The sequence below is a fragment of the Accipiter gentilis genome, chromosome 26 (assembly GCF_929443795.1).
Source record: "Accipiter gentilis chromosome 26, bAccGen1.1, whole genome shotgun sequence".
Classification (NCBI taxonomy): Eukaryota; Metazoa; Chordata; class Aves; order Accipitriformes; family Accipitridae; genus Astur; species Astur gentilis.
Genome location: NC_064905.1, coordinates 2,915,862 through 2,939,558, shown reverse-complemented (window position 1 = coordinate 2,939,558; position 23,697 = coordinate 2,915,862). Strand labels below are relative to the sequence as shown.

Genomic DNA, 23,697 nt, shown 5'->3' with positions numbered 1-23,697 from the left:
TTAGGAGCTCTCACAGGCAGTTAACATGCTCATGTTCTCCATCAAAGGCCAGGATACCAAGAACTCCATGTTGGATACTTTTCTGCTTTTATTTTAAAAAAATCCAGAATGGATCCAATAACAGTTTTATTATCAAGGAAATTGTTTTACCATAAGCAGAGAACAGACACAGGATGGAGCAGAAGGCTCAGACAAGCAAAGAATTTAACTTCCACATAGCCTCTTTCGTAAGAAATAATGTTACAGCTAAATTTGAAGTCACCCTTCTCCTTCAGAACAAGGGTACTAACCTAGCTGCAGATCCGAATGTTCTCTAGCAACGTAACCAGCCTTGCCACTGCTGCTCGCAGGCCTTATAACCTGCTCGCAACTACTCACATCTGCAAGGAGGCTCCATACAGATGTTATTCTCCTCCCAGTTCCAGCAGAACTTCCATCTCCACCCTTCAATTTAGTGACATGGTTTCCAAACTTTGATATCAGATTTAGTACACCATTGTGTCAAGTATCAGAGATAAATGATCAGCGAATCCCCAGGTGCCTCAGTTGAATACCACGGGGCCAAACACTTAGAACTTCATCTGGCATGAATTAACTTTCATCAAGTGACAATTTATCTAGCAGACACATCACTAAGTTTATACATTAAAGAATTTTATATATAGAATACTGCCAAAACACAGTAAGTCTGAATTCTGCCCATTGCTGCTCAGGAAGGTCCCTTCTCTCCCAAGCGCCAAGAAAATCGGCCTCCTCTTCATACTCTAGTCAAGGCAAGACAGAGACTTCTTATTGCTTCTCTTCCTTCTGATCCCCCGGACTTCCAGAACCCTCTCGTTCGGAGGCCATCTGTGAGAGAGTTGGCTTATTAGTTGTAGTAACCACAAAATGCTTCTCCTAGTCATCTTTTTCCTAGCTAGCTGCTTAGGTTAGTTCTAGACTGAAGAAACCTTTCCTTCAGTGAAAAGGGTAATTGTCCACTGGAGAATGGAAACAATCTTCATCTCTGCATGACTGCTACTATGAGGGAAGAAATTATCTTCCCATTATTTACACTTGCCCAGTGGATGCAACAAGCTTGCATTGCAGCATTGAATGTTTTCAGTTTGACATTAGAAAAGCAGCTTTCCACAGTAAGGACTGCTTAGCCCCACCAAGGTCACCTGGACAGAGTGTGCCACTTCCACCCTGGTGAAGTATGCATCTGCCAGGCCTTGAATGGGTGGGCCTTTCACTGGGAAGGAGATTGAGAAGAAAATCCTGATGACCTTACTACTGCAATTTTAGGCAGATTGAACAGGCAGCCTGTTTTACAATCATCCTTAAAATAAGTCCAGATGTTACTTTACTTTAGGCACTCCACACACCTAGGGGAAAGCCCTGTCCGTGCTCTTCTTGATGCTCCCTATTAGGAGCTTCCAGTACTTTTCCATACAACACCGTACAGAAATGTAACATTGCCTGGGAGGCAGGCTACCTACGGCAGGATGGCCAAGATTTCAGGCCTTCAACTCCTCCTGACTTTCCACAGCTGCTCCTTCAGCAAGTGTCACCTTACTGCAAGGGAGCTGCACTGAGACTCAGCATTAACTACACACACAGATCTTACTTAAATGTTTGGTGCCCCGACTCACCCCTCCCCATGTGACAGCTATAAAATGGAAGTGACCATGAACCTACCTTCTTGTATGCCATTTCAAAGAGCTTCAGGGAAGCCTGCTGCAGGCTGGTTGCTGCCTGCCTGATGTTCTCTCCTGTTTCAGTATCTTTACGAGCCAGAAGTTCCCTCATTTTAGCAATTTCTTCCTTCAATTTGTTGCACTGCAATTAAGTCACAAACAAACATGATGAAATCCTGCACTTTGTTCACTGAGAATCTCATTCCTGTCCTTTAATCCACCTCCTGGCCACAGCAAAAGTACCACTTTTTTTCAAGAAGGCATGAAGTTAAGTCTCAAACTGAGCCATAACGTCTGCAGGGACTAGGACTGTGCTCAGTTCCCAATGGGCACCTGTCCACTTCACTAAATGTGCCACAGTTGGCATTAATCGGTCCCCTTGTTTGCAGTCTCAGCAGAGGCGCCAAGGACAGAAAGCCCTGCAGAGACTGAACAGCCCGCCAAGGATGAGAGCTGGTCTCCCTGGCACACCTCACCAGTGAGTCAGTCACCCCAGGAGCCAGGGTAAAAGGAAGAGAAAGCTGGTTTTCATCTATATTTAAGGCACTGTCAGAAAGCCAACATGTAAGGCTGTTCACCACCCTGTTTAATCCCTTTGTTGCACGTGGGAGAAGGAGCAGAGAGGCAAACCAAAGCAATATGGTCTCATCCCAGCCCCTGTAGCCATCTGTCAAACCCTCCACACAGTCTGGCATTTCTCTGTCAGACTGGCACGCTGCTGGAGAGGCAGGCCTGGAGAAGTGAGGTTACTGGGGGACAGCTGTGCCGGCAGTGCTTGCTCAGCAGCGTTCGCAGTCAAAACGTGGGCAGAGTTCTCATTCAGACCCGCAGGAAGGGGAAGGTGATCGATGCCTTCTATGTCAGGCCACCATCTCCACCCAGACAGCAAAGGGCTTCTTCCAAGCACTACTACCCACTTTCCCTTGGTATTCCCCCCAAAAAATGTTACAGGGAATGGTCCCTGCAGGGAACAGGGATTGAAGCTCTGTGCTCTTGTGAGAGAAAACTCCAGTGATCATAAATTCAGAGTCAGCCAGTATCCATCCTAAAGAGAGGAGCTGGGCTCAAAAAACAACATTTAAACTCATCAGAGACTACCTACCAATAAACTATAATCTTGTTCTCTCAAACGCCTCAGAGTCCCTAGGAGCCCTCTTATTCTGCTTCTGAAAGTTGTTAATTTGAAGATTGTGCAATCTGTTTCAAACTTGGCTTTTGAAATTCATAATGCAGAAATTAAACTGTCAAGAGTTTAAACTGTTAAGAGTGGTGTGAAAAGCACTCTTTTGATACTAAATATCCACTTCACTCCAAAGACAGAAGAAAAATTGGAGTTAAGTGGATACAGTAATTTTCATTGCCTCCAAGTTCTTGGGTGCTGTGTATGTACTGCTGGGACCACACAGCAGCTTTGCCTTTGTCCCTCTGCTAACACACTGGTAGGCACTGTTCATAATCTCTAGCTTTTGAGCGAAATTCTCCTCTCACACAGGCCACAGTACAGTTCTTATCAAATCACTGCAACACCAAGTCAAGGACAAACTCCTGCCGGAACCTTTCGTTAACAGCTTCCCAGGCTCTCAGATCTTCAGTGACACTGAACTCTCACTTTGAAATAGGATATTTGCTATTATCCAAACCATGTTCTTCTAAGTATGTCCTTACATCCTCCTACCAGCCATGCTCACCCCACTCATTAAGTGCAAAAACCAGAAGTCGATGACTGTGCCATCTTTACACAGCATGGAAATATGCACAGAGTTGGTACCACTGGCCAAAGCCAGCTGTGAGTTAAGTGAGAATTTGAGCAAAGATTTAGTAAGGAATCTTACCTCCTTTACTGTTATGGGATCAGAAACTACCTACCTCATCTGCTGGCAGCTGATCCTTGAACTCCTCCATCTTAGACTCTGTATCATGGATGATGCCTTCGGCCATGTTTACAGCTTCCACACGTTCCTGGGTAAAAGAGCTCGTAAGGGCCTGCTGCATATGTCACTGGCGATACAAGTTGCGTACATATGATCTAGCAGGTGACATTTCTTTCCCCAAACTGCCAAACTCCATTCTAGTTCCCACACAGTGTCCTTCTTAATGGCAAAGGGGCAAGAAGAAATGCAAGCAAACCATTTCTAGATGCATTCTGGCACCAGAAAGCCCAAACAGGCAGTCTATGCAAGTCAGTTCTCACACTTTCACACTCAAACTCAATTCCCTGGAAGCAGAAGCAACTAATGCACCATGACTGTTGGCACACTGAAAAAGCCAGCAACTGCAGAGACAGCACAGCTCTCTCTGCTCTGCTCCTCAGGAAAGCAACAGACCTTTTGGAAAATATTCTTGAGCTTCTTCAGCAACAAGGGCACTAGACACTACTAAAATGCTGAGTTGTTTTACTCATGTCTCCTTATTACAAATGCTTGTAACATTTCAACAGTGGAAAAAACCCCACTGTGCTAGGTAATAAAGACCAGTTCCTAATGTTACTCTTGCAAAGACAACCAACAGGGCACAGGGTAGGCTCTAAGTACAGAGAAGCAACAGTCTTGCTGAGACAAAATTCAGTCCCAGTGTCAATATCAACTATTCCACCAGCAACAGTCTCTGGGACACCCAGCCCTCTCCGTCTGAAAGAAGAGTCTACCTGAACAAGGGTGAGATGATGTTCTCAGGAGACTAACCACTTACAGGGGAAAGCAGATGAAAAATAATTTTGTTTCTACACTATGTCTTCAACTCTTTGTGGGATATCAAAATTTACAGCAGGATGCTGAGTCCAGCACAGTGATAACTCTGTTTATGCATTCATGATACTTCCATGGCAGTAAAACCATGATCAGAAAGGTGTAACAAGAGATTTTTGACAATTGCAGTTACGCAAGTCAAGTAAAGAGAAGCGTTAAGGAAATAACCTAATCACCTTCACCTGATAGGTCACTGGACAGAGATGAGTCTCACTTCAGGACTACAACAGGGAAGAACTTATTCAGCAGTTTAAGACACAAAGTTGAAGTAAGGCTACAGGAAAGTTTTCAGTGCAGCCTCTTCAAATGCTAGGCCACCACCTACGCTTCATGGCAAACATGCAGTTATTTAAACAGTGGGACTTTCAGACCAAGGTCTTTAAAGGTTCTCCATCTAACCTACAAATGCTAATGAGACAATGCTTTGTGGCTTTAGACGTTCTGAGGCAAGGCAATGCTCTTCATGTGAATTTATTCCATGCATTCTCCCCTTCAGTCCTTTTCTAATCCCTTCACTATGGAGGGTGAGATTTACAGCACTGCCTGAACACCTGAGACAGGTGTCTACTGACTAGGAGAACACAAAGTGGATCAATTCAGTGTGCCCCTTTCAACAGTCGCTAAACACGTGCTGGTGCCGTATCCCAGAGTAGGCCTCCATTGTGCCTGCTTAAAAATCAATGCTCTATATTTAGTAGTGTAATTTATTAGTACTACCCTCATTAAACCAATTAGTTCCAGCCATTAATCCTATTTATATCACAGGTTCAGTCACTCAACCATGGCAAGTGTCCACCTTCTCTTGACAAAGTCAGTGAGGCTTTCAAACACCTCCTGATGTCTTCACCTGCTCCAAGGGCAAATACTGCACTCAGATGAATTTAGCATTCAAGATGCCACAGTGAGATTTTAAGCACTATGGAAAGCAACTTCCCACTTACGAAGGAAGAGGCTGAGGTGCAACTTTACTTGGCAGGTTCTGTAAGTTAAGCTTTAAAATAAACTCACAGAAAGTAGCTTAAATATCCCCATACTGCCTCCATTTAAATGGAACATCACTGCAAGAACCCAGATATAGTAGGCTAGCTTCAAATACACAGCCAAGATAACAGGCAGGTGGACAGTATAGGGCATTGATGACAAAAAGCATTACTAGAGTTGCAAAGCTGTTTGTCACAACAGGCAGGTGAGTTTGCTTACTGCTGCCTCCATGTCCCAGGAATTCTTCAGGGAGGAATGAAAATGCTAGTCACACAGGGCAAGTTACCCAACCCAAACCCAAAATCCAAATGGCTCTGCATACACCTTCTTGCAACTCTGGACTGTAAACTGAATATAAGGAAGCAAGCAGATATTCGGGTAACTGCAAACAGTTCAAGACTAATCAGACCAGAGCCTACATTTCCTTCAAAGGTGGGCACACTTAATAGCACAGGACGGCAATAACCAGCAGGTACACTATTGGCTGCAAGATACCATGATCACATTACCTTTCTTCGCCTGTCTTCCTCTGCATATTTCTCTGCATTCTTCACCATGTTCTCAATTTCATCTTTGCTAAGGCCGCCAGAAGACTGGATAACAACTGCATTAGAGAATAAACATTAATAATGAATGTTCTCTCATCTTTGAGGAGAGAAGAGTATTATTTCCCAAACCCTCTCAACAGCAGCAGCCTTGCTCAGGGACTCTGCACCTGTGAGGACCCCGTGGGCAGTACAAAGGCAGCCCATCTTTGAAGAGGCAGTGATGCTGCTGGCAAAATAAAAGCCTGATATCTTAGATCTATGAGCTCCCCAGCTCTGCCAGACACTTCCTGACCACTGATCTGCAAGTCACTTTGACCGTTCTTCAGTTACTCCTCCTGGAAAAGGAGGACACAAAGCCCCCAAACCAAAGGGGCATTCCAGCAGGTTAAAAACACAAACTGAAAAACACAACAACAACAACAAAAAAATCAACCAAAAACCCCTACCAAAACAGAAGGAATCATTTTATCAGGGCAGAGATTCCTTTCACTGTTGGAAAGCAGCCCAGGCTGGTAGCAGGATAAGACAACATGACATGATTCTACAGGTGGGGTCCTAAAGGTCCCCTATTTTTCTCCATTTGTGCCAAAAAACGTAGCCTAGATGTAAGCTAAGTTCTGTAGTAAAGCAGAACTTCATTGGGAAAGAGAGGACCAAGATCCTGGATATTGCAAAGTTAAAAAAAAAAGATATACTAGAATCCTCATTAGAAGTAAGTTTTCTACACAGTATTTGTCCACAGTACAATACAAAACTCTAAACAGACACACGTGTCCTTTGTATGCAGGCATGGTATGAGTAGTTCAGCTTTATAATTAGGACCATATCTGGATACACATAGCCAGCTGAAAAATTCTGGTTGCCTATTATCAGGAGACATTTACTCAGAGCTAGAAGGCTGCCACACATGGAAAATCTACAAGGAAATCAAAGTAACAAGCAGTGTTTTTGGAAATAAATTGTATGCTAAAAGCCAAGGAGTATGGTGAAAACCAGCATATACCTGCAAGTTGCCAATACGGAGTTAACAATATTTTTCTTAAGTGGAGCATGCATTTGATTGCTCAAGTGGTCGCCTCCAAGAAACAACTGAAGGGCAGTATAGAGGCTTCCCAGTTAGAGGCACAAAAGAGATCTATTTTCTATCAGGGGAATCTACAAATGCTTCAAATTAATTTTCTGAGCCCACAACAGAGCTTTTGAAAATGTCAGCCATGTCATTAATTACCCAAGAACACTGGGCCTGACATTTCATTGCACTACGGAGCAAAATATACTGACAGCTTGAAGTCCCCAAGCCTCCTGCCATTTAGAGATGCTTCCAGCCTGAATGGATGAAAATATACAAGGTGGTTAGGCAAAATACCTGCTGCTTCAAAATACTTGAATTTCAAGACCTTTGTAATGGAGTAATTAGAAACAAAACAGGGCCTCAGGACAGGGCTAATCTGTTCAGCTGTATGTGACATGCCTCGGATTCAACAGAGATCTTCCTGATTTGATTTCTCCCTTAAAAGCTGGCACCTTCATGCAGGCAGCCTCAAACAGACAGCAATCTCTTCCTGTGTTAGCAGAGGGCATTTCCAAAGGAATACCATGCCCAGGTGTGCAGCTCAAAACAACTTACACAGGGTGCTGGATTCCCACAGCCCAATTTCTGTCCCTTCAGGGTAAAGTAGGGCAGAACATCAACTGCTCCTCAGGGACACAAGACACCCCTCTAAAGCATCAGGAGCAAAGCTCCACAAACACCTGTGAGCCTTCAGTTAGCCAACCTGTATGCCCACCACCTCTCTGTGGACTGAGGCACAGCTGATACTTACAGGAAACCACAGGAAGCAGTGCACTGCTGAAACATTGCTATAGTGATTACAGCAGAGGGCAAGACCAAGAAAGGACCATCACACAGTGCAAAATGACTTAGAAGGTGGTAAAACCCTGCCAGTGAGGACTTCCTTGACCTTGGTATATGCAGATGCTTCATCTCTGCCTAAAGTCCAGGCACAGAGCATCTATCAGTGGCAATCTCTGTCAGCAGGCTAACAGATTGGGCAACAGTGTTACGTGTTTACAGCAGCTTTACTTTAAAATTAAACTACAAGTCAGTTGTCACTTCTCCCTTTCCCTACTTCATTTTGCAGTAACCCTTTGCCCTCCTTTCCAGAGGAGGCACTTAGGCTAAGATTATGTCAACTGCATCTATGCTACCCTGGCAACAGATTGTTTGCGTCACCCTTACTCTTAATCAAGTAACATGCTGCACAGACCCCACCCCTGCCCATCATGGCAGCACTCCATTACCTCTGGAGTCACCTAGTGTTACCCTCAGTGCTCAGTGTGCTATGGCACCATTGCTGCTCCACACCTTTTCTCCTTGTCCCTAGGCAGCGTCCCAAAGCACTTACTTTGCTGTTCACGTCCGGTGCCTTTATCCTTCGCTGACACATGAACAATACCGTTAGCATCAATATCAAAAGTGACCTCAATCTGGGGCACTCCACGTGGTGCTGGAGGAATCCCAACCTGAGAACGAGAAGTACTTAGCCATTACCTCCCACACAGAAATGAGCTCAGGGTACAAGGCTCCAGTGTTGGGCACATTATCTTGGTGATCTGTCAGTTGAACCAACTATTAACTAACCCTCAGAGCAGAGTACTCTACATACCTGTTGGCAGCATGTGGTGAATTAGTAGTATCTTGACAGATTTAACACAATAGAGATTTCTACCCAGGACAAGTGCTCAGAAAACATGAGAGGCAGTCCCAAGGTTTCAAGGTGACACAGGTTCTGCTTTATTGCTAAACAAGCCCCTTTTCCATGGACACAGCAGGATGCTCTGTTTCCTCAGTTCTGGACATAACTAGACTTCACTGACTACCTCTGAGGCTACCATTTTAAAAGAGCGACAGGCAGTACAGCTTCCTTCAAAAATACAAAAAAAAAGGCAAAGCCCTTCCTTTCTGCAGAGCTCCTCCTAGCAACAGCAAGTTTGGACAAACAGTTGTAACAGTGCCAAACTTTGCCAACACTGACCAAACCAATTCTGCATAGAGAGCTGGTCAGGCAGCCACATACTGTGCACATGAATCCCTGGAGCACATCTGTTCTCCAGTAAGCAGGGCAGTTCCACAGGCATTCACAGAAAAGCAGTACTAGGCTAGAAATGGGTTATCGTAGGACTGCAGGTATCATGGAGCCTGCTCCAAGTCTTGTCTTTGCAACACCAGAGGAAAGGCCATGATTCAGGTTATCTGCTGCACAGGCCTAGTACTACAGAGCTCTTTTAGCTCTTTGTGCCCAGAAGTAGAGAGCCCTTTTAGGTGACCAGGCCCTAAAGCTGCAGTAGCCCCTGAGCCACATAAGGCTTCTTAGAAACTTCTGAGTTCCATCTCAAATGCTAGTTGCTCCCCTGCCACTGAAAAGCTGTCCCAGAATCAGGCTGTGCCTTTAGAGACTGCTTTTTTACTACAAATAGGGTCAATGTCTTCTGTAAGATGATCCCACCACAGCACTGCCTTCAGGGGTCAACTGAAATAGAGAAGGCTTTGAACTTCTCAAAGAAAGTCAGGTCTAAGGTCATCAACACTGAGTAGCCAACATACCAATGTGAACTGGCCGAGCAGTTTATTGTCACTAGCCATCTCTCTCTCTCCCTGGCATACTTTTATCTCCACTTGAGTTTGCCCATCAGCAGCTGTAGAAAACACCTGTGGAAAAGGAACAAGAAATTACTGGATAGCTACTAAATTACAACACATGAACTGATGCAGTTACAAGCTGACTAAACAACAAGGAAAGGAATAACGAGAAGCTACTTCAAAGAGATAAAGAATCATTAAATGCTCGTTGTTCCCCTGTTCCTCTGACAAACACCAAGGCACCAAGACTAGCAATAGCCAAGCTCCCTGGCATCGTGTCCTAAATGCACTCAAGCACATGAAAACTGGCAATGTTGTGCCAGCAGCAGACTCCAGTGGCAGCCAGCCACATTACCGGAACATTTCCTCCTGAAGCAGCAGGGCTTCTGCCCCAACCCCACGCCCCAGACAGAACAAGTGTTATCAGTAAGAGCACACACTAGCAGACCCAGACAAGGCAAAGTGAAAGAAAGGATCACACCCAAGCCTACTAGGGCCTTACAACACAGGAAAAAAATAATACCTTCTGAGGCATGCAGACCAAGGTGGTCTCAAATGTGTGTGTTGCTCAGTTACAGAAAGTGTCCACACAATTCTTCTTCAGAATGATGTGTTGACAGTTAACATCATGGCATACACACTGCAATCCTGACCAGGCCGCAGACATCCCGGGGTATCTTGGTACACATTAACTCAACTTACCTCCCCTCTTGGGCACACTAATAATCAACAGAGATACTCAGTGGCTGACATTAAACCCGATTCTATGCTGCTGCTTCTTGCCAGATGAGAGGAGACAAGACTATCTACTGGCATGCTTTGGGTAGCCTTCACTGGGTGTTTGAGACCACCACCAAAGACCCACCCGTCTAGAGTCAATTTGTACCTGGCTCTTCTTCGTTGGTATAGTAGTATTCCTGTTGATGAGCTTTGTGAAGACACCTCCCAGTGTCTCTATCCCCAAGGAGAGGGGAGTTACATCCAGCAGCAGCACATCAGTAACGTCACCAGCTAACACGCCACCTTGAATAGCTGCACCAATAGCAACGGCTTCGTCAGGATTAACTGCTTTGCTAGGAGCACGGCCAAACAAATCCTGTACAGTCTGCTGCACCTGAATGAAGAGAAAGCACAGCTCATATGCAGAGTGAGCCATTACCGCTCAGTGCTGTGGCCACAAGAAGGTGCCAGCCTTGGCTAAAGGTCTGTATCCTTATGCTCCTGCTACCATGTAACCCTGTGGCATGATAGAAATACTAAGCTTCAGGCTTGTGATTGCTCCCTAATTCCCCATCTTCCACACGCCCTATTAAATGCACTCCTTTCAGTCTAGACACTTCCCTGGAGGCCTTCTTGCAATCACGTTTGCCAGCTGCAAGTCAACCTATATCAGTCCTTTCATGTAGCCCAGCCATGTTCAGAAGGGATCACTCCATGCTTATCAAGCAGGAGTCAAGGACTGGTCCCTGGGAACTTGTACAAGCCAACACTGGGCAGAACACAGCTGTCAAGGATGGTACAGCTGTGGGAGCAGAGCACAGGGAAGGTAAAAAAAAAAATCCAGAGCAGAAGGACAGTTCATCTTGTTTGTGTGTAATAAAGGAAACAAAAAAAGGAAATTGTGTGAAGTACAGTATTTTCAAACTCTTTATTTAATGGGCTGTTTCAGCAGAGAAATAGATTTGCTATGTCAGCAGAGAGCCTGAGCTGTGTTACTAGCTTTTCACTGCTCTGCCCTTTCAGAAGGATGTGCTCATGATTGCAACAGATTTACTGCTAAAGTATCCACACAGGAATGCAGCAAGGTGTCAGCACCAGAGCACAGACTCAGTAGTCCACTCCTCTACCTTACAAGAGGGTGTTAGGACTTGGTTCCCGCTTGCAGCTTGTTAGGCACACATTGGCACAGGTGAGCGTGATGTGCCTGGAAAACTGTGCTGTAAGCAAATGTCCAACTCCTCTGCACTGAAGCCAAGAGACATTTGCCGGGAGCGTTCATTACAGAGGAAGACACTTTATGTATGAGCATATAATTAAGTGCAAGTCTTCCCCCTCTGGAGGCACATTTTACAGTACAAAAGAAACATTATTTCTAACCACCCACTGTACGTTTCCTGGAGCACTGGCCACGTGAGTGCTCCAAAGAAGGCACGTCCCCTCCTAGCAGGGTGAAGCAAACACAACGTACATGAGAGAAGGCTCTGTGTTGTGTGCAACATGCCAGCGCTGATCTCGGAGCCAGAGCTGTAGCTACAGGCACTCAGGAAAGCATTATGTAAACTCAAAGCCACAGATGCTGGGGGTTATAAATAGGGGGTAAAAAAGTAAAAATGACAATAAAAAATTAAAATCAATATTTAAGTACTGTCTTCAACTCGCAAAGGACATATGTTTCAGGAAGGGATTCACTACTTCTAGAAGTGTTTTTCATCACTTTATACCTAGCTAACCACACAGTTTCTCCTTTATCCAGCTGGAACAGCAGGGACTTTGGGAAGGTATAGCACAGTTACTCCACTTGAGCTTTGGCCAGAGCAGCAGCTTCTGTTTATCTTGTTGCTCTGGTTCCCCTGCCTGGGTGACCTTCTGCACTCACTAATACCACCTCCAGCCACCAGGCTCATTTAACACAGGGAAGTAAAAAACCCCACCACCAAACCCCAAATCAATCCCAAGCAGGACTGTGTACACACCTATTATCCTAGAAAGGACGTACAAATCACAAATCTTAACAGCAAACAAATAGTCCAAGCCTGACTGATCCCTGTGGAATGAGATTTTGATGATATGTGTAGAAAAGGACAAGCTGTACCCTTGAAGAGAACAGTGTACATACATGTTCAGCTCTGACTTCAGGGGAGCTAAGCAGAAGTCTGCACTGCTATGAACAAGAACAGTAAATCACCAGCTGACAGCACCTTATCTGCAAGACTGTGCATGTCAGCAGAGCAAGCTTCTAAGTTACCTGTTGGTGTTTACCACCACAGAATACAAGAACCAGGTATTAGGTAACAAGTGTTTGGAACAGCCAGTTAAATATGCTCAACAACACCCAGCCTCAAACAGGCAGCCAAATACATGCTACCAGCAGGCAACAGAGCCATTCTGCTTGTGCAGTTTCTTCACAGCTAGCTGTAAGTGCTCTACATGGGGAAGATACCCACTGCAAGGCAAAGATTACTTGACAGGTTGTCGTCATTGAAATGTACCTTTTTCACGTGCTGAAGTCCACAACAAGAGAAAACACCCTGTGTATCTGAACAATGCTGATTATGTTTGGCCCACATCAGAAGGCCAACTTGAATTTTCAAATCCTGATACCTCCCACTTGTCTTTGTAAAGTGCAACTCAGCTACAGCCCCCAGACCCAAGCTGAGTTAATTAAACGGGATGGGAGAGTCCCTTGCCACTGCTTTCCTGTGACTACTTAACATGTCTGCTCTGCTCCTGGGGGCCTTCAGCTGCTGGAGCTCTGAAGTTATTAGATTCCCGACTTTTCTGTTACATATCACCCTTAACAGAAAGCACTGGGTAGCTGTGCCAGCTTTGCCTATAACAGTGACTTATCTCATACCTTTGGCATTCTGGTCATGCCACCGACGAGGATGACTTCACCAATGTCACTCTTGCTGACTTCAGCATCCTGCATGGCTTTCTGGCATGGCGCTACCGTCCTTTTGATCAGATCAGCTACAATGCCCTCAAATTGTGAGCGACTCAGCTTCATGTTCAAGTGCTTTGGTCCAGAGGCATCCATAGTAAGGTATGGCAAGTTAATATCAGTCTGCAGCACAGAATCAGACACGAAGTGAAAAACAGCAATGGAAAATAAGGTAGCTACATACAGGTTTTAGATCAAGTTACAGGTTCTATTCTGCCTGTACTGAAGCGTCTATGTGCCCGCTCACCCTGCAGCCCAGTCTTTAAGTGGCAAAAGGCATACCTATATGTTTGACATTTCAGACAACAGATAGAAAAATTACTTTGTTACACATCTCACGGTTACAACTGTTAAGTTCCAATTTTAATATTGTGTTATTCTGAGGTCTTTTATTGTTAAGAAAAACAATTTAGTTTCTATCACAGCCAGGAGATAAGAGCTGAAACATTAGAAGTGACAACCTTAATCCTCTTCCTTTGGCACAACACAGAAGAAAGCCCATCTTCAGAGTTCCGAAAGATTTTGCCAAATGATTAGCATTTCATGTAAGGTAAGCTACTTGAAGGAAGTGACTCATGACTGTTTTCTAAATGCAAAGTGTTTGACAGCCAGTCCATTGCCATTTCACACAAAGTTCATCAGTGCCAGGGACCATAATCCCCCCTTTTCATGGCTATTTGTGAATCATCTTACAAATTCACATGCTGGATTTTTAAAGCAAACCTTATACTGAAACCATCTTGTTCAAGTGCTGAGTCATGCTGACATCAAAAGATACTACAAAGCAAAGCATTAAAAACATTAATGCTTTAAGCTCTAGAGATTAAGTTTACACAACAAGAATTAACCCCATGTTACTGACTAGAAGTGCACATTCACTTTATAAATAGTATGGTCAAAAATATTAGGGGAAAATAGGGCCAAAAGCAAGTTGTTTTCCCTTCACTGCTAAAGAGTTAAGGAATTCAGTTTTTCCTGGTATGAACAGACTGTATTTGCCAACTCTTGAGCTAGTAAAACAGAGCCTGCTATGTCTCTGGCAGAACTATGCATCCATTGTGACTGGCCTAAACTCCTTGCTATGAGCTCCCCACTGGCCAACAAAAAGACCACCATCAAAAAAAAATATGTTTATTCAGAACCTAGAAACTGGCAGTGTCCCCATTTCAATTACTATATAATTGACCTTAATTTCACTTAGGCAAGACTATTACACCCCCAACTTGCTGCTTCTCCAGCTCCTTATTCAGTAGTGAATAAAGGACATGCTTGAATGCATTAATATACAAAGCAGTGGAAAAAAGGGGTTATATGTCACCCATTGTCTAGACAACACTGCTACAGGGAAATACATAAAGGTTCCTTATGGAAATTATTTCTTGTTATTAGAGAAATTAGCTGTTTCAGTGGAATGAGTAGCACCAAGATTTTGAAACTGCCTGCACAAAGTTGCAAGGGCTTCCAGTAACCCAGCAGTACTCGCTGCAGCTAAATTCCCTGACACCCATCATACTTCTCAAATACATAGGAAGTTGGGAACAAGGTCACATTCCCTGCAAGATGAGAAAACATAGTGCCAGAAGAAAGGCAAAACCCAGCACCCGCTAACATTCTTGGCTTCCAACAACTAATTGTGCTCCTAAACAGTCTACCCTGCTAAAGGACTTTCTGTTAAAGTGATGCCATTTGTTTGCCCAGAAGATTGTTCTGCCACCACAAGAAAAAAGCAATTTCATAGAGCTTTGTAAACAAAAATAATGAAAAACTCTGTGTATCAAAATGTTTCACCAGACTGCTTTGAACCCAGCCACCTACCTGCACAGATGACGAAAGCTCACACTTCGCTTTCTCTGATGCTTCTCTCACCCTTTGAAGGGCCATGTTGTCTTTCGTCAGGTCAACACCCATCTAAGCAACAAACGATATGGGTTAACAGACTCTCAGCTTTTGCACAGGAGTCATGGAGAAGTTTTCTTCATTGCAGTTCACCTTCCTATCATTCTTGACTGTGAAGATGTTTATAGAAGTACAGCCCAATATGTGCACTTCTGCTGATCTCTCTCACTTATGGCAAATATATTTACCATTTCAAAAACATCTGCTAGCCCACTCTGCTCTGATAGTGATTATACAGTAGGTAACCAATTAAAGCTTGGAAAAGCTGCTGCATCACAGAATATGAAGGCAAAACTGGATTGGCTAAGGAGTTGGAATTACATTGCAGTTTCCTGCAGCCAACCCTGTACGGTATGCATCCGTGCTGCCACATTCAATTGGACCACAGATTTTTATTATTAAAAGTAAGCAGAATATAGGATAATGTATAGGATAGTCCTACTACACTAGATGAAAAAAAGGCAGAAGTCCTGCCATTCTATGTCTTTCAGGGGAGGAATATTCCACCTCAAGAAAACAAGTGTAAGAACTGGAAGCCAGGCTAACAGGTGTCTAATACTATTAAATTTCAACTGTGCCATAGATTACAAACCAAGTCCTAATAATTTAAAAATAATTCCTGTTCTTCTATAGAAGTTAATCAAGGTTGAAAAACAACATAACACAACATTAAATTCTGATGAGATACCTTACCTCTCTCTTGAACTCTTTAACAATATACTGTAGCAAAGCCTGGTCAAAATCTTCTCCACCTAAGAAAGTGTCGCCATTGGTGGACTTCACCTCAAAGACTCCCTTCTGGATTTCCAAAATGGAAATATCAAAAGTGCCACCACCCAAATCGTAGACTGCAATACTACAAGAACAGATGCAGAAAAACATTACTTTCTAGACAAAGTTGCGTGGCTCAAAAATCACTCTCCTTAGGAGATGAAGCATGCAGAATTCATGTTGCTTGTCCACAAAAGTTAAAAGCCTCTCTAAAGACAGCAGTAAACAAATTATATAGCATATGCATTCCTTGAGCACTCGAGTCCATATGGAAGTCTTCTCTGAAAGATGTGCTGCATGATGCTTAACCTTGTCCATTATTTGAGAGAGGGCAGTCCCTCCATCTTCAAAAAAAGACAGACTAGCATCCAATGACAAGGGCAGGGACACCAGTACCATTATGAAATATGTTTTTCAAAATGTGATGCTTTCGCAGCACTATAATCCACATCAGAAATACAAAATCTGTAACAAAACCCCTGCATTTATATAACCACCCTTAACAGTGACTGAATGCAGTCAGGGAAAATGATGCAAGTTGTGGATAGCAGGCACCAAACCTCAGCACATCTCTCGTTGCTACACTTTAGCGCCAATGGTGACAACCTCTCACCCAGTCGTCCTTAGCCACACCTATCACTGCTACCAGTAGGTAACATAATTATCAAAGCTGAGTGTCAATTAAATTAAGTTGTAGCTGCAAGTTATGAACTCGCTTCCTTTAACAAGTATGGCTGGCATAGAACAGAGGTGCCATTACATAGCACTGACTCAAGGCTGTGAGTCTCCTTTGGCAAAATCCCAACCAATGATTTTAAAAAACAGAAAGCACAAGAGGCATTTACAAAGCAAATTACAGCATGCTTATTTAAGAGAGGATAGGTGTTATGAACATGCACTTACACTTTGTCTTCAGACTTGTCCAGACCATAGGCAAGTGCAGCTGCTGTTGGTTCATTAATCACCCTCAAAACATTCAAGCCAGCAATCTGCCCAGCATCTTTCGTAGCCTGAGGAAAAAAGAGGAAGAGTGCTAAGTACTGAGAGAAACAACGCAATTTATAAGCCCCAAAATCTTACAGTTTGGTGAATACCTGTCTCTGAGAATCATTGAAGTAAGCAGGGACTGTGATCACAGCATTCTTTGCTGAATGTCCCAGGTAATTTTCTGGAGGAAAAAGGAGACAAAACAGAAAGTTATATTTACAAGATGAGTAACAATATTATTACCATGTAGTTTGAAATAATTTTCCTGAACTAAGAATGGAAGACAGGCTTGCTGCTCAAGAACCTGCTGCTTTCTGGGAAAATGTAGAGGGAGCTGTGCAGAAATCAAGTCCTTCCACATAACATGGAATAGTTTGTGGGTTTCTGACGGAACAGCAAAGCACCTCTGCAATTCAATCAGTAACTGGATGCCACTAGTGAGTCTGAGAATTCACCTGACAGCTTGTCTTTTTAGTGTGTGAGTGTGAAGTTGTTTTCCATTTCTTTGGAGTGTTCAACACGTGATGCACTTAAATTGTCCTCTTCATAGAGTCTGCTGTAGGTAATCTTTATATGGTACAAATAATGTATGTATACTAACTTTACAAGTGTTTGAGATAGCAAGTCATGAAAAATATGTATTACGCCCTAACTTAAGGCCACAAACTTCTCTCAAAAAAGAGAGAAGGATGTCATCAAACACAGATTCAGACCTGCTGAAAAATAAGAATGTGCATGATGCAGTGAGAATCCAGACAGGATTTACGCCTATGCATTAGCCCCACACAGACTTTACATACTGCATTATTCTGTGTTGCTTGCAAAGCCAGACCATTCCATAGTTCAATTCATGTAGCATCCAGGCCAAAAGCCAACAAACCTACAGGAAGCAGACCCATGCTTAAGGCAGAGGAACACCATCCTCAGGGTAAGCCAGATTCATCACATCTAGATGCTCACATACCACATACTCATATTTTACTCTTGGGTGGAGCTTTAGCAAGCATCCAGGACCTAATACTGAAAAAAAAATCTTTGGATGAAGCTTCAGTAACAAACTTTAGTCCTGCCCTCCAAACACCTACCACTGTATGCATGTTTACCAATCGAGACTGCAGAAGGCAGCTAATGACTATTACTGCTGTGTATTTTACTCAATTTCCCCAGAAACTACATTAGGAATTGAAAACGAGAAAAAAAAATCTCCAGGCCAACAGATATTCTCTGGTAGTGAAGATTCAAACTCACCATTGGCTAAGAAGCTATTAATTCAGCCCAATAATCGGGTCCCTTGAACACTCCCTTTCCTGCTACGTATCTTGTAGTTGGATAAGAACAAAGCCACTCAGAACCCTGGCTGCCACAGCCTGTGCTCAGCTGCAGCCTGGGAGGCACAAGGACTGCAGTTTACAAGGAAAAGGAGCTCCCCCTTCTGAGTAAGTGTGCATTCAATTCAACTAAAATTGAGTATCGACTCAGTCGGTATTCAATTTGGTAAGAATATGTTTTAAGTAAAGCACAAACATCTTGCCAAAAATCCCAGACTGAGGTAGGCAGGGATCTTCCTTGAGGCTTTGTAACAGCCCATCACTGTACCCTTCCACGATCTGCCCCATATAAGGGCCTGCTATATAAGGATTCCCATACCAAAAAAGTATCTGTATGGCTGCAGCCACTTCCCTTTACCATGGCCCAGTACCAAGGTCACACTTGTGTGCACAGATGGCAAAGACCAAACTGTACCAACCTGCAGTTTCCTTCATCTTCATCAATACGAAGGCACCAATCTGACTTGGAGAATAGAGTTTCCCATGAGCCTCTACCCAGGCATCACCGTTGGAGGCACGGACAATTTTAAATGGAACATTCTTACTAAAAAACAAAAGAATTCAACACTCAATTTCTGTATCAGCATACAGCACAAAACCCCTACAGTTAGTATCAGCAGATGAACATGTACAAGTTCTAGACAAAGAATACTGAACTTGCCAAGAGTAGCCTCAGATCCAGGGAGTCCCAAAAGTACCAATATACTACTACTGTTTTTAAATCAGCTACATCATTTAATCACAAGCCTTAGGTATGATCATACCGCTTTGATTGTAAACGCCTCAAGAATGACAGAAGTCTCCTTTGGTAGATGCTGACCATTTTGCACAGCATCAGCAAGGCTGTGGGGGAAGAGAGACTAAATGGTGGACCTTTGACTTCTCTGAAAACCCTAAAAAGATCAGTAACTAACATAGCAAAGTGCAGCTTGGCCCTCACAACATAAGCAACGAGCCTTTGAGACATGAGTGCATAACTATTTCACCCAAAAGCAGGTTATATTTTGAAACAGGTTGTGTTATACATGATTGTATTTTAAGCATTTCTGCTGGAAATGGCATTGCTCTCCACCCTCACTTACATATCCTTCTTCACTTCAGAGTCATCAAAGCGCCGCCCAATGAGACGCTTGGTAGCATAGAAGGTGTTGTGTGGGTTAGTTACCGCCTGCCGCTTTGCTGGCATTCCAACCAAGCGTTCGCCGTCGGCCGTAAATGCAACAACTGAAGGTGTTGTCCTGGCACCTTCGGAGTTTTCCAGCACCTATATAAAAAAATGTAACAGGATGCCATCAAAAAACATTGCCTCTGAAAATGCTAATCTGGACATTCAACTTCTAATACCGTTACTGCAAGCTGGTGTTCATTTTTTACTTACTTTTGCTTGCTTTCCTTCCATAACTGCCACACAGGAGTTTGTTGTACCCAAATCAATTCCAATAACAGCACCTTTAATTGCTTCTGAGCTGTAAAGAATATTATAGGAAAAATAAAATTACTACTAAAGGAAAATAACTAACTAGATAGCAAAAAAGCTTTCTATCCTGAAGACAGGACAATGTGATTTCTTCCACCAGATGTTGAAGAAAATACATGTTGTATTCTGACCTAAGCTGTTCTCTGCCCCATAGAGGAATTTAACCTTGTGCCTCTGTATTCAATCAGAACACTTATAGCTAAATCCCTGCTTGTTTATTTAAGCATATAAAACACTACTCTTCACCAGAATAATCTGTATAACATATACTCTCCACATCCCTTAAGATTTTGACATAAAACAAAGCCATAACTAATTTCGCCCCTACACACATGAAGTTTCCCAGACTTGTTTTGGGTTACTTCTGATGTTAGAACATGCTGAAAACATCCACCTGGAATCAAAACGCTAATAATAAATTGTATTGGTTTATTTATCACCTCTTAGCATGAAGATAAGAATACACAAAGACAACAAATTACTAAACCCATACACAGGTTTCTCTGAGCCAGAGCCAAAGATAACCATCTTTTTGATCCTGAGGAGCAACAAACTAATTTAATTCTGAAAATGGGAGTGGTCATTACACAAGACAAATTTGAATCTCCTCCTTCTTTCTAGGAAGTGTGTACTACCCCTTTCAAAGCTGGAGAGAACTCCTGAATCATAGTTTTGCCTTATAAACAAGGCCATGTCCTGGGATGAAGAAAGCACACTGAAGGCAGTGCAGGACCACGTTTATTACCAGGAGGATATCACCTTCTCACTCCCCAAGATGTCAAGTCGCTCTGACTCCGGTTCAGGTAACATAAAGCAGCGATCTTGAAAATGTGCAACTGCTCGTTTTTTCTCTGTACTAACCAGAACTGGGCAGTTTTCCCAACACAAACACATTTCCCATTCTGTGTCCTGAATCAGCATCAGCCACAAAACATCTGACTAAGTTACACAACTAACTGCTACTCTTTTCCCATTACCTTGCAACAAGAAAAACAAATGAATAAAATGCACAAGCTGTTTGAAATAAATTTTATCTGTAGTGAAATGGAGCCACTCATTACCCTCATTTCATGCCAGTCTAAACCAAGTTGTTCTACCAACGTTTGGGGTATTCTTGTTTGGTTGGTTTTCTCTTAATCAAACAAATCTCAACAATCCACATTTTGTGGATGCTGCTGGTGGTGGGAAAAGGGAGGAAGAACAATTCTTAAAGTTCCCCTTGGAAAAAACAAGAGATAAAGAAACAGCCTTAGAAAAACTGATATGCATAGGTTCTAGTTTTATCTTACTGGTGTTGCTCCATTACTCCATCTCTTGACTCCAAGAATCAGTTCTGCTATCAGAAGAGTAAATATAAATATCAAACAGCCAAACATGAAAAAACAAGGAAACACTTACGCATATTTTCTGCTGGATGCTGCTCTGAGAACGTTTTGACTGAGGCCATTCCAGAATGTCTATAAAATAAAGACGTTCTAATGAAAAACTTAGTTTTAAAAATTAAATAATCTTCAAGTCAAGACTTTCAAAGGTAGACAACTTCTGAAGTGACAGAGTCCTACCACACCATTTTATTTTTAAAACTTAAGTGCAAATTAAGAAATAATTTGAGAAATATTCAGGTTGAAATAACCCAATTACTACGCTTACTCACGTGGCATAACCCTGCTTTGTATTACCAGAACTGAGCTATTTCACTCATACAAAATAACCTACAAATATGCTACCAAGCAAAAGACATTTCAGTAAATTAACTCTGAACCTTTAGCTTTCAATGAACGGCAGCAGATAAACATTAACCCCACTTCTCAAAGCTTTATGTGAGGTCAGCAACAAATGACCTACGACATCCCTTGAAGAATCTACAATCGAGATTTCGCAGCAACTCTTAAGTTTTCTTGCAGCGGCCACAACTTTCCACGTGCAAATCAATATTTTGGAGTACTCTGAAAGCACTATCCCTTTTTCTGTTTTGAGAATGAGTTTTTTAATCTTAACGCAAAAGCGACCACACCAAGACATAAATACTTTGCTAATTCTTCAAGGCACTTGGCCTAGCCACACTCTGTGAGCAGGTAAGGGCACAAGGGCCCGGTCAGAGCAGGCCAGCACCATGTCTGAAAAAAAAGACCTGCTCTGTCTCAGCCCGGGACAGAGCAGCGAGTACGTCCAGCGCAAGCAGTTGCAGGATTTGGTGTCGGTGCCCGTCCACAAATGGCCCTCACCTGCCTTTCCCAGCCTGACCTCCGCTGTCAGCTTTCACACAGGGTGTGTGTGTGTGTGTGTGAGGAATCGAGCCCCCATTACGATAAAACTCCTCGAAAACAGACTCAGCCGTGTGGAACACGCTATCTCCTCCTCACCCACCGCCTGCTGCTGCGTCCCGGTTAACACCCCGCTGCAATAAAATCCACCCAGAATTCGAGACAACCCAGCGGGCCGGACCGCGGCCCGGGGCCGGGCCCGGGCCCGCCTCTGCCGGGCCTCTCACACCGACAGCCCCCGCCGTGCCCCCCTCCCAGCCGCTCCGGCCTCCCCCGTCCCCCTCAGCGCCGCCGACCCGTCCCCCCCGAGCCTCCGCCGGCCTCCCCGGGCCTCCCCCGTTCCCCCCGTCCCCTCAGCGCCGCCGACCCGCGCGCGCGCGCACCTGGGCGGGCCCGGGGGGCGCGGGGGTGCCGCGCGGCAGGAGCAGAGGGAGGCGCGCGGCGGCGCGGCTGGCGCTGAGCATGGCGAGGCGGTGGCGGACCAGGCCGGGCCGGCGCAGGGGGGACGAGGGGACGTGCGGTGCCGCGGCTCTTCTGGAAACCTCCACCCACGTGGGGCGCGGAGGGGGGGGGTGGGTGGAAGACCGCGTCGCAGGACCCCCGGCGCGGGCTGTTCCGAGGATCGCCTGATCCTTTCGCGCACTCTCGGGGCTCCGCTCGGCCACCAACACCCGGGTCGCGGCTGCGCGCTGCCCTCCTGAGTGCGTGAGGGAGGTCGCTACCCCGGCCGGCGCGGACTGGTGCGACACGAGGGCGCCGGAGGGGTCCGCTGCCCACCGGCACGGCCGGGACAGCCCGGGTCCTGCGGGCGGCCCGCGCACTCAAGGTCGGACAGGATAAAGCGCACGGCGATTGCAGCAGCGTTGCGTCAGGGCGGTCGGCGCGCATGCGCCGCTAGTTCTACCCCTCCCCCTCCTCGGCGCATGCGCGGGGAGAGCGCGGGCGGTGCCATCTCACTGTGGCCGCGCCGAGGGCTGCGCGCATGCGCGGTAGTGCGCGCTGCGGGGAGGCTGAGGGAAGGGCCGGGGGAGGCCGCGGTCGCTCCCGGGGCTGTGAGCGGGCCGGGCCTGCCCCTTCGGCTTAAACGTGCCCCGGGGCCCGGGAACCTGCGACAGGGCCTACCCTGAGGTCTTTTCCTGCTAGGCGGGAGTGAGCTCCGTTTCCCCGGGCCTGCCGGTGAAGGGCCCGGGCCTGCGCACAGCTCCCAGGAATGCTGGGAGGCGCAACCGGGAGCAAGGCTGTATGGGTTTGGCACATAGCAGGCCTCTCGCACCGCGCTGCGTCCTCGTTTCTTCTCCAGTCGTGCCGGTTTTATGCCCTTTTCTCAAAGGCACGTTTAGCTAAACACGTCTGAAGACCAAAAGCGTGTGACCCAGCACTGGTGCTCCACCAACAGGTGCTCAGACTCGCTCTCTGCTTCACAAAAGGCTGCCTTCTAGTTTGCCAGGGACTCCTGGATTGCACGTGGAAGCTTGCCGTTTCACCCAGCACCAGCTCTCCAGAGGAGGCAGCCTAGGCCGTGGCTCCTTTGCCCTGCCCGCACTGTGGGTGTGGGATCTGCCCGCGGGTTAGGCAGTGGGGAAAGGCAGGGCAGGCAGGGTATGGCTGTGTCTGCTTGTTGCTGCCTGAGCAGGTCAATTCTGTAGGGTCAGGAACCACCGCTGAGGCCCAGCAAATACCAGCCAATATAACTGAGCCAGGATTAGCGTACACCCATGAGA

The 23,697-nt window shown here is 45.1% G+C and overlaps 2 protein-coding genes and 1 non-coding gene across 3 annotated transcripts in view; 1 reads left to right on the top strand and 2 right to left on the bottom strand.

Moving 5' to 3' along the window:
- The window catches only part of MATR3 (matrin 3), a 1,017,354-nt gene that overhangs the window by 564,622 nt on the left and 429,035 nt on the right, over positions 1-23,697 (top strand). The gene's annotated exons all lie outside the window — the stretch shown is intronic.
- HSPA9 (heat shock protein family A (Hsp70) member 9) lies at positions 65-22,542 on the bottom strand. Its single transcript, XM_049829445.1, has 17 exons — positions 22,360-22,542; positions 21,111-21,169; positions 19,614-19,701; positions 19,318-19,499; positions 18,655-18,779; positions 17,015-17,088; positions 16,824-16,930; positions 15,843-16,005; positions 15,069-15,161; positions 13,167-13,376; positions 10,479-10,706; positions 9,557-9,661; positions 8,358-8,475; positions 5,914-6,008; positions 3,546-3,638; positions 1,681-1,821; positions 65-849 (listed from the first exon to the last, which is right to left on the bottom strand). The coding sequence occupies exons 1-17, from the start codon at positions 22,438-22,440 to the stop codon at positions 790-792; spliced, it is 2,022 nt and encodes a 673-aa protein (XP_049685402.1). The 5' UTR covers positions 22,441-22,542; the 3' UTR covers positions 65-789.
- On the bottom strand, positions 10,157-10,227 carry LOC126051186 (small nucleolar RNA SNORD63). Its single transcript, XR_007509740.1, has one exon. It is a non-coding gene; the product is annotated as a small nucleolar RNA SNORD63 (small nucleolar RNA).